Below are 11,731 nucleotides of genomic sequence, written 5' to 3'. Positions count from 1 at the left end.
ATAAAGCCATTCACTCAATCAGAAACACTCAAAAGAAAAACATGAGAAAAATTTAAAAAAAATTCAATTGAAAGTTTTCCAAGTACGTACCGTTGTGTTCTTCCAAAGTACGTGGCATTTTCATGGGTGGCTCTGAGTTCAATATGATTTGATACTCCGAATAGCAGTTGGAGGGCCAAGTGTTTGAGCATGTGGACGGTACTAAGGCCTGACTTGCTCATTCTCTGGCACATCGGCGGCAGCGGCGATGACAGTGGTGGCGTCTAGCTGTTGCTCTTCTGGATGCCGGACATATGCATCATTCTCCAGCACATCATCACCGGCGGCAGTTGCAGCGTCTAGCAGTTGCTCTTCAAGATGCCGAACATATGCATCATTCGCCGGCACATCATCGACATCCGTCGTGATGTCTAATAGTTGCTCTTCCAGATGTCGGAAAAAACATCATTCTCCAGCACGTTGGCGGTCGCGACAGGATGTTGGTCACATAGTCATCAGTGGCCTCTATTAGTAGTGGTTGCTCTTCAAGGTACTGGGCATATGCCTCATCATTCTCCAACACGTTGACGGCGGCAGCATGTTGCTCCTCAAGATGCCGGACATACGCTTCATCATTCTCCGGCACTCATCAGCATTGTAAGTAGCAGTTCTCCTTCAAAAGTGCATCAACGATACCATCAATATCCAGCTCCATTGGCATATTATTGTCTTGAGCCTGTAAGCACATCAATTTCAAGTTCATATTAATCAAGATCTTATGATATATAATTACACTTTAATAGTACTTTTTTTTTTCTATATAGACGAGTTTTTTTTTACATTTGAAAACAATATTTCTAACCATTTATATATTTATACTATTTTTACACATATATTCTAGTAAGTTCTAGAAATGATATCATTCTACTAATGAAATAATTTGAAAAGTAATTTTCATAACTGTTTTGTTAACATAATTAAAAGTAATATTATTTTTTCTCCTCACCCCAGAAGACCCTTTTCCCTACCTTGATCCTATTTTGCCGACTTGGATCAGTGTTCTAACGTATTTCGCCAAAACCTATACCTAGTTTTCATCTCCAGTAATGTTCAAGTTTTACGTTTGAAAAGATTGAAAAATATGAGACACACACACGCAACAGCATGGCAATGAGTTCAATCAAATAACAAGATGATCATATGGTTCATAAATGCTATTAATGAGATATAAATTAAACAAATAAACATAGCCAGTTCAATACTTATGTAAAATATAATGAACATATTAGATGTAAACATTTTGCCCAAGATATAGATATAGACGATGAAAAAAAATAACTATCGGATCATAGCTTCAACACAAATAAATATTGTACCCAAAAATACAAAAACATAATATTTCAGAGTTTTTCCACAACAAAAGGTGCGATGCGACAAAAGTTTAACAAGAAAATTATACGTAGTTTTAATATGCATCTGGAAAGTTAAGAACACCAAAAATGTGCATCAATTAGGATTACCTATGAGAAGTGGATGAAAGTTGAATTCTTTGACTTCAAGATTTTCCTTGCGGAGATCACAAGCTTTCTTGGTAGGAAGTTTTGCACACTCTAATTGATCACTGATGCCTATTTATAATGTTTAGGAGAGAAGCATACAAGTCAAAGCCATTTTTAGTAGGAGAGGTGAATCTGATTCGTTTTTTATCAATAATGAGTAAGTATATTTAAGAAAATGCAGACGGACTTAAATTTAAATTAAATTAATTGTAGATAAACAATTAACAAATTTCACACATTGATTAACCATTGTTTTCTCACTTTTTATTTATATAATAATCTATTTTTACATATATTTTTACGTGCAAACTAAATGCAAGTCACGCATTTTTCGGTTCATAGATAGAATTATTTAATCTTGAGCATTTATTTAATTTAGCATTCACATAAAGATAAGTTCTTTCAATTTAGAAAATCAATATATGTATATATATAAATAAGTTAAAATGTCTCCTACAAATATATGTTGTTGCGCCACAATCGGGATTTGGTCTCAACGATCATATTAGTCAATAGTCAGTTCCTCATGATGTTAAAACATCGGTTTCCAAATTCTGAAATTATCTAATTTCATTTGGTCAAAACAAATTATCTAATTTCAAATAGATATAATACGCGGTTTGCAAAAGAAACGTTTTGTGTGTTATAAGCACCAATTCCGTACAATAATTTTTTAATAAGGGTTTTAATTTCACCAAAAAAAAAGAAATAGTTTTAATAATAAGAGGTTAAAAATATGTGTTGAATTTTGCTCCAAAAAAAAAGTTTGAATTATTATTTTGAAAAATATATCTAAAATGATATAGTGGTGACCAGAGAGTGAAGAATAATTTGCTTGAAAATATAACATTCTTCGACTGTTCTCTAATTTTTTAAATAACAAAATATCAAAATATATTCTGATTTTTTTTGTTTTTCAGTACAATTTTTTATTCTTCGAGAACACATAATGAAAACATATTTTATCTTTTTTAAATAAAAAACTGTTCTTACCACAAAAAAAAATCTAATTAATAAGCCCTTAGTTTAAATTAATTAAATTTTAAAAAATAATCAATTTTCAATCTAATTTTTTTAATTTAAGGGGATTTTAAATTAAACTATTAGAAATTAAAAAATTAACAAATTCACAAAACTTCAAATATTTATTGACTTTTGTTTACTTGATCTTGTATATATAATAAGTTTGAAGCCAAAGAAAAATCCATATAAAGAATCTGGTTTTAGATACAAAATAAACACATTCAGTGAGATTAAATTTGTTCAAAGTCAATATAATCTAAAGATTTGGTTCGAGGTTGTTAGGTTTATTAAAATTCTCAAATATTTTTAATTGTTACAAATATCTTTGTATGTTTTGAGAGTGTATTATATAAATAATCTAATGAAAAACTTATTTTTCTATTTTTTGAATAAAAATGTTCTTAAATCACAAAATCCAATAGGCCCTTAATTTAAATTAAATTAAATTTCAAAAAATAATCAATTTTCAATATTAATTTTTTAATCGAAGGGAATTTTAAATTAAAATATTGGCGAGTTAACAAATTAACAAATCTCCAAAAACTTCACATATTTATTGACTTTTGTTTAATTAATCTTTATATGCATGATCAGTTTGAAGCCGAAAAAATATTTATATAAATAACCTAGTTTTGGATACAAAAGAAACACATTCAATGAAACACTATTCAATGTCAATATAATTTAAAGATTTACTTTGTGATTATTAGGCTCATTAAAGTTTGCAAATATTTTCAAATTTTACAAACATCTTTGTTTGTTTTGAGAATGCATTATATAATTTCTTTTCTTGAGACATAAAGCAAGAGTATATTACTCTAGGACCTGTTTGGTACGAGAGAAATGGAGAGAATTTTTAATGAGCTTAATCCATGGGGCTTAACAAGCCACCCGTCTTATGTTATTGAAATTCAGCCAGTAACACCTGCAAAAAAAAAAATCAAGGATACAAAAAGAATAATGAGTGATTTCTCAATTCTCAAAACAATCCAAGTACAATAGCCTATGTTCTAAGGACTGTCTTGTGAGTTTTCTTACAGAGTTAACATAAATTTTTTGCAAATTTTCAGTTATAAATTTAAGAAGTTCAATTATAAATGTTAGAATATTAGAATTTGGAAATCAACTTGTAAATAAATCTTTTAAATTTTAAAAAATGTGATAATTTGAATACAATGAAGTAAATTTTCTCAAATTTATTTGATGAGCTTTGAAAGTCAGGTAAATGTGGATAAAATCATCAATCAATTGTCCAGCATATGTAGTCTAAAATTTTAAACAGTTTTATTATATATTTATGGTAATATGTAAAACGACATTTAAAGGCCCTCTAAAAAATGATGACAATTAAAATTTTGAAATGATAAAATACTAAATATTAAAAAAAATCATAGTCCTTAGTTAGGATTACAATTTTCCTCAGTTAAATTTGTTTGCACCCATCTTTTATATCTGTAATACACACTTTCCAGTGCTCAATTTTTTAATTTTTTTAATAGTATTATTAAATGTTTTTAGTATTGAAGAATAAAAATAATTATTCAAAATATTAAAAACAAATACTGAAGAATTTCAAAATGAGTGCTGAAAAATTAGAAAAGAATTGATTATTAAATACTTTAAGTATTGCAAATAAAAGAGATAATATAAAGACATAAAAAATTAAAAATTGAGTGCCGAAAAAAAATTAACTTAAAAAGCATTTTTAATTTCAGTAAAATGACTTCGTTTTACAAAACGCTGTCGGTTTGGTTCCATGGTCTTCCCCAATCCAGTTCCCTTTCACTTCACGGCTTGGCCTTTCCTCGATCCGTTGTTCTTCCCGGTTGAGGACCATGGCACAGATGGATGGCGACAACCTAGTTCTTCCCGAAGATATCATGACCAACATTCTCACACGGCTTCCGGTAAAATCTCTAATCCGATTTCAATGTGTGTGCAAACGATGGAAAAATCTCTTCAAAACCCCATCTTTCATCGCTGAACACCTCCACCACTCCTCTCGTCAAAACCCTTCGCTTCTCTTTGAAGATTTTGGCAAATCTGATCCTTTTTGCATGTGTTTGCTCAATCGTGAGATGCAAGTCCTTGAAGTTTCGAACGATCCTTTTATTGATTTTATGGGGCTGTGGGTTTGTACCTTCGATTCCTGCAATGGCTTACTCTGTGTAGGAGTCGCTAGTTTTTCTAGATCTCTTTCCCTTTTATTGTGGAATCCAGCTACTAGAAAGTTGAGTCGGGTGCCTACATCTGTTAGTTATTTTGAAGATGAGGAATTCTTTGTAGGATTTGGGTTTAGTCCATCGGTTGATGATTACAAGATAGTGAAAATTCATGTTCCTGGAAATACTGGTCGGGTTAATCAGGTGGAAGTTTATTCATTAACCACAGGATCGTGGAAGGAAGTGGAATTTGGGAACTTAAATGGTGTAGCTATGACCTCTAATGGTTTCTCTTATAATGGAGCTATCTTTTGGATTGGGTCAAAGCTAGGTGTGGAGGAGGATGAAGATGATATTGATTTGATAGTGTCATTTGATATAGCTATGGAAGTGTTTATATTGATACCATTGCCTTCTTCACCCTTTTCAGTTACAAATACCCCATATCCCAGATATCTTGCTGTATATGACAACAAGCTTGCTCTGCTTTCTCACACTTTGAGTGAAGACTTCAAATCGTCCTTGATTCATTTGTGGCTGATGGAGGAGGGTACTTGTGCATCTAGAGAGAGGTGGATTTGGACTAAGAAATATACTAGCTGCCCTTATTTAGGCTGTTTGTTAGTTCCAGTGACTATTTGGAAGGATGAAATTGTCTGCAACGTTTCTACATTGTCCGGACCCCTTGATAATATTGAAGATGATCAACAAAAAATTGTTTTTTTCAATCTCACGACCAATGAATTTAAGACGTTTCATATCCGCAAATCTGTCATGGGTTATGGTATTTTCAATTATGTAGAAAGTCTTGTATCAGTTGGGAACATTCATACTGAATAGCTCTGGTCCTAAATGTTCATTATTATCATTTTTACTTTGTTGAAGTACTTATGGTCGAAATGAACCTATAAGAGTTTAGTTCGTTGTGTAACTATTAGGCTTGTTGTGATTCAGGTATTTTATCAAAAATAATGAATGCAGATATGCAATAACATATGCTTGTAGCTTTATCTGAATTATCTATATGGTATCAGGTCATTCAATTTTCTCTCAAAGATATATATTTTAGTTGTTGGTCTGTGGACTATTTGGGACCTTCTTATCAGGGTAATGTAACATCATAAGACCTTAAAAGAGAGTAACATGAACGGCCAAAGACTCCTAGGAAGTGCATATTCATGTGGAATATTCACAAACTTGGTCAAAGGCATCATTGTTGATGTAAATGGAAGTTAATCAGTTAGTGATGTAAATGGCTGTGAATTTTTTCCAGTCCAATCAGTTTTCAATATATGTTTTGAAGGTGATAAAAGTGGAAAAGCTTCAAATTTGAGTTTCATGGGCTAACAACCAGCTGAACTTAGTAAAATCATCAACAAGTATGTTAGAGTATTGAGATCCACCTATATGTGCGCGCGCGCGGGGTCGCTGAAGTAAATGATAAAAATATAAGCTTTAATGGCCTTTTGAGTACACTGTGGTTATTGGATTTTCAGTGACATGACGCTGAAAATGATATTAGGATCCTTATTGGAATGTGACATATTATAAATTTTCAATATGTTCTGAACAGTTGAAAGTGAGGCAACTCCCAGTCTCTGATGCAACCAAGCAAGTTTTTGGTTATCTCAGACTAGGGGTGTTATGAATCACCTAAAAGTATTTTTTAGAAGTATTTTTTTTTGTAAAACGAGACAAATTTCTCTATACATTTATTTTGTATATCTTAAAAACACTTTTAAAATTATGGTTTTGATGATTTACCTATTTAAGAGGAAAATTACAAGTCTTTGATGCGAAAAACAAATGTGCAGCAGTGCTGGCGAACAATTTAATTAATTTTATGGTTTTCTTCGTTCGAAGTCAATTTTTTTTATAATTTTATTATTTTTCCTACTTCTTACTTGAAATTGCTAATTAATTATTTTATTAGTTTTTTTTTCTTCCTTTTGGCGGAATGGGAACCTACTTTTCACCACTTCAGATTTATAGGGAAGATCATGGGCCATCCCTTAGGAAGTATTTTCGGCCTATCAATATGATCATGGTTCATGGGTCTTCACAAATAGTTAAAACAAAAGCAAAATCTGTATAATTTACTTCCATTTTAAGTGGGTTTCTTATAATTACCTTGTTTTAATTGGGTTTTATTGTTTGATCATGGATATATATATATATATTTTTTTTGCCAACAGAAATGCACGATATTATAACCATGTGAAATAGAATCGAAGAGATTTTATGTAGCCCATGAAATTCTTTGAATTAAAATTATTAGTTTTTACTTTTTATACACAAGGATGTATGTTTAGAATGAATCAAACTAAGGAACAATTGGAATAAAGTAATTATGGGAATCTAATTTAAAATTGAGATAAACTATGAGAATTGCAAATTAATTTTTAAAGAATAGTAACAGAATACAATTTTTGAAAAAGGGTATTAAAAAGAGGAATAATAGACACAAATATTTAGTTAAAAAAAAGTTAAATGTCATGCTTCATTTTGTTTTTGCACTAAGCTCATGCCACTTTAGTTGTATTTGATTGGATGTAAGCTATGCTAGTGGCTTGACACGAATTTTATTCTCGTCTGTTAATTTTTAATTCATTTTTTCAGTTTTTTTAATAAATAATTGATATAAGAAGTCATCATTTAAAAATCAAACTAAAAACCTTTTATAAAATAAAAAGCCTATTTTTATGTTAGTGATTTTGGTTTAACGCAAAAGGGGAATTGTTGCAATTGGTTTTTCATTTTGTTATTTGTGTTTTCTTTCAGTTGCACCAGATCGACCTTTATTTATTTATTTATTTGAGTTTTGTTTAAATAACTTATTATAATGGGCAAGCATTTCAAGTGGTAATAATTTTATTTGCTTCAATAAAATTGGCTGTTGATAAATAAATAAAAAAGTAAATTTTTCCCAAAAAAAAAAAAAACACGACGCAGAGTCTTTTACTTCTTTTTGAATAAACCTGAAAACTTCAGTAGAACTAACAACAAAAAACAGTCTTTTACCTCTGCAACCGTTTCCTGTAAACCATAGCGCCTTCGTTGGTCGCGAAGGCTTTTCTCTGGAAAACAGGTTCTTCTCAATTGAGCACTATGAAGAAGGAAGTGGACGGCGACCCTCCAGTTCTTCCTGAAAAAATCATCAGAAACATTCTCAAACGACTTCCAGTAAAATCCCTAGTCCGATTTCAATGTGTGTGCCGACATTGGAGAAATCTCTTCAAGACCGCAGCTTTCATCGCAGACCACCTGCACCACTCAAATCATCAAAACCCTTATCTCCTTTTCCAACGGGATGGCTGGGATGATCCTTCGAACTTGTATTGGCTTGATTCCGAGATGCAAGTTCGGGATTTTCAGAACCCTCCTTTGCTCGATTACTTGAAGCGTGGTAAGATCGTTGGTTCTAGCAATGGCTTGCTCTGTGTTGAAATCAACAAGCATGATGTGTCTCCTCATTTCCTTTTAGTGTGGAATCCAGCGATTAGAGAGGTTAGACTGGTGCCCGAAACTAATTTTCATGAGGATTATTATCTCTATTCTGTAGCATTTGGGTTCAGTCCAGTTATTAATGATTACAAGATAGTGATATTGTATGTTAATGAGTATTATACTGAGCTTTCTGCCGTGAAGGTGTATTCTTTAAGCTCAGGGTCATGGAAGGAAGTAAAATTTAGGGTCAATCACAGTACATGTCTTCATTCTCATTGTGTCACTGTTAATGGTGTTATGTTTTGGTTGGGTTCAAAGCGGGTTGGGGAGGATCCAGATGATAATGAGGGTCTGATTGTTTCACTTGACCTAGCAACCGAAGCGTTTAGAGTGATCCCCATACCTGAGCATGACTTTTTTTCAACGCTTGCTGTGTATGAGGAAAAACTTGCAATGGTTTCTGGCATCAGAAGCACAGGGCATTCTGTTATCCATCTGTGGGTAATGGAGCAGGGTGTAGTAGCATCTGGGGAGAGATGGAATTGGACTAAGAAATATACCAGCAGCCCTTATCCATGCAAGTTATATCCCAGGACTATTTGGAGAAATGTAATTGTCTGCACGGATGACATGGAGGACGAATCCACCGCTGTTCTCTTCAATCTCACTACTAAAAGAATCAAGAAGCTGGCCATTAGCAAATGTGACGATGGTCATGATATTTTCAATTATGCTGAAAGTCTCGTACCAGTTGGAGGAATGAAATCATTTGCAAATTTTCTGTAGGGTCTGTAGTCATTCATGATATTGAATGCAACGTGTACAGTGATTTAGCAAAAGCTATTCTATCTCTGTTCAATCTCACAACTCATGAACTCGAGATGTTTGCTTCCCAGACCTTTTAATCTTTATTACTTGGCTTAAGCACTTTTGGAAGTAGAGAAGAACCATATCAAGTTATATTATTCTGTGCCTTGTCAAGTTTGAAGACCTTTTGAGATGTTATCTAGGATGATGAATTTAGATATTTTAGTAACAGATGTTTGTAGCCGTGTTTGACATATCTGTAAAATTAGTTTCTTCTGTTTACTTTCCGAGACGGCTATATAGACTACTTGTTGCTTGTGCGTGGATTATTTGTGAGTTGTGGCCTATTGCCGAGGTAAAATACATATATCTTATGAGAGGGGGAAAAGTGGAGCAAGAGCCAAGAGGGCTTGTTTGCGTTAAGAGGGTGTTTGGTGTTTGGCAAGCTTTAATGCTCTGCATGATAGGAAGAAAAGTTGAGAGGAAAAAAATGAAGGAGAGAAAATAAAGAGAAAAAAACTAGAAGAAAGATATCATCATCCTTCTTATTTAGATAGATGAAAGAAAATAGAAAAGAGAAAGATTAGTGAATATCTAAATAATGAAATGTCTTTATCAAAATAGATATTTGAAATTAAATTAAATTAAATATTGTAATAGAAAAGTTATACTAATATTAGCATCGTCAAATAATTTAAAATCAAGATATTTGATTTTTATTTTTTTTTCATATTATTATGTTTTAAAACCAAATTATTTAATAAAAACATTGTTTTAAGATAAAAAAAATAAAGTGAATAACTTTTTAAATATAATAAAAAAAATAAATATGAAGAGGAAGAGAGAGGAAGGGTAATCATGAAAATCTTGTTTTCTTTTCTAAATCTCTCCGTATGTGGAGAGAAAATAAGGCATGAGACCCATCTTTTTTTTTTTTTTTTTCTTCCTCCTATATTTTTTTTCCTATCCAAGCAAAAGAAAATTTGTTTCCTTCCATGTTTCTTTTCTAGTTTTCTTTTCTTCTTTATTTTCTCTCAATCCAAGTAAGGAATAAAAGTGCTTTTCAAAAACATTTTTTTATAAAACGAAACAAACTCTTCTATATATTTATTTCGTAAATCGTAAAAGTACTTTTCAAATCATAATTTAGTTTCTATTCAAACACTTTCTAAGTTGAAACAAAATTCTGATACATATTTAACTTACATTTTGTAAACCAAATTATTTGTGAGTTGCTTGCTTCTTTCCTATCACTTATGCTTGTTCTTGGAAGTTTTTCCACGCCTTGTTCAAGAAGAGATTTCTTTTATTGAAAAAATAGACGTTTTGTATCACCAAAAAAAAAAAAATAGACGTTTTGACGAAATGTGGTAAAATTTAGTAAAAAGATAAAAGGATGAGAGTGATGACTCTTCATTTTGCCCGGGAATACTGAAAGAAGTTTCTGCAAGTATTCTCCATTAGATAAGGGGCTCGTTGATTAACATCTTTGTTCTGTTGTGGGGGGTGGGGGGGGGGGGGGGGGATTGATGCATGATCTTACTAGCTTTGCATGAGCTTACTAGCTTTGCATGAGCCCCAAGCGTTTCCCGGGGAGATCAACGATCGGCACGAGTTGAACAATTTCTCACGGATTCATATAATTTAATGGAAAAAACAAGAGAAAATTATAATTAAATCCAAAAAAAATAATCATTAAAAAGTTTTAATAATAATCTTAACAGACTATAATAACAAGTTTTATATTAAAAATGATAACTTCTAAGATTTATTTTTTTAATTTTTTTTTGGGGTTTTATTATAATTCTTCCAGAAAAACAACGGTTTTATTTTTCAAAAGTGTATTTATATAAATCGAGTTTTTTTCAACTATTCCTCCGGTCCTTAATATAGGATCTAATTATTGAGTTGGTTTTTATCCTAGATATAAGACTCATTTTTCATATTTATTAATTTTCTCTAAATTACTCTTGAGAATACTCTCTCAACTATAATCAAGTAGAAGAGGGAGATAGGATATTAAAAAAATAATTATGGTGGTTTAGAAAAATGTATCACATTTTTATAATTAACTAACTTATCTAACTTCTTTAATTTAATCAAATTAGTTAAATAGGTTTTTTTATTAAAGATATAAGATCACTTGACACAGTAACATATCTCTGCCTACCGAGATACTCTGAATTTGCTTTATAGACGACTCTGCAGACTTGCCATCTGAAATATCTTGAGGATATCAAGCGTATCAGGAGGCAGACTGATAAGACAGAGAAATGACATGAAATTGCGAAATACCTTAGCAGGTTCCAAGACTCCTTGCGAAGCACGCCATAGCTAAATCCTTGGTTAATGGCGGAATGGTCAGAACAGGAAACCATTTAAAATGTGAGAAACAGTCCTGTTCAAGGTTCCAGTCTGCCCCTTTCGTCGGACTACGGCACAGAAGCACAGAAATTATAATGAAATGGCTTCTGATGTATATTTTACGTGCTGTGCAAGCGACTTGGCTCTGGCATTTGGCAGACGAAAATGAATCCACAATGTACAAACCCACGATCCGCATCAAGTTTATCAGAAAGGATAATAAAGGTAATGGTGTTGTCACATCATGATTACTTTTTTTCTCCGGAGCAAAATCTGCTAATGCGTCCAACTTCCACATATGAGAGATCAACTTTCTGCATATAGAATTTAATAATGGAGCGGCCGAATGGAAACACAATGCTATGTGGAAGACACAATCGGAGAGTTCGG

General features: G+C 32.0%; 2 protein-coding genes across 2 annotated transcripts; both read left to right on the top strand.

Annotated features, from left to right (window-relative positions):
- Positions 1-4,396: 4,396 nt before the first annotated feature.
- On the top strand, positions 4,397-6,012 carry LOC114715267 (F-box/LRR-repeat/kelch-repeat protein At2g27520-like). Its single transcript, XM_028900063.1, has one exon. The coding sequence runs from the start codon at positions 4,397-4,399 to the stop codon at positions 5,561-5,563; it is 1,167 nt and encodes a 388-aa protein (XP_028755896.1). The 3' UTR covers positions 5,564-6,012.
- Positions 6,013-7,831: 1,819 nt separating this feature from the next.
- On the top strand, positions 7,832-9,112 carry LOC114715266 (putative F-box protein At1g32420). The gene has a single exon (XM_028900062.1). It carries the CDS (start codon positions 7,832-7,834, stop codon positions 8,954-8,956), a length of 1,125 nt encoding a protein of 374 aa, XP_028755895.1. The 3' UTR covers positions 8,957-9,112.
- The last annotated feature ends 2,619 nt before the right edge of the window (positions 9,113-11,731 follow it).

Source organism: Neltuma alba, unplaced genomic scaffold, assembly GCF_004799145.2.
Source record: "Neltuma alba isolate B1F8T4 unplaced genomic scaffold, ASM479914v2 tig00011580_pilon, whole genome shotgun sequence".
Classification (NCBI taxonomy): domain Eukaryota; kingdom Viridiplantae; phylum Streptophyta; class Magnoliopsida; order Fabales; family Fabaceae; genus Neltuma; species Neltuma alba.
This window is presented reverse-complemented; position numbering and strand designations above follow the sequence as displayed.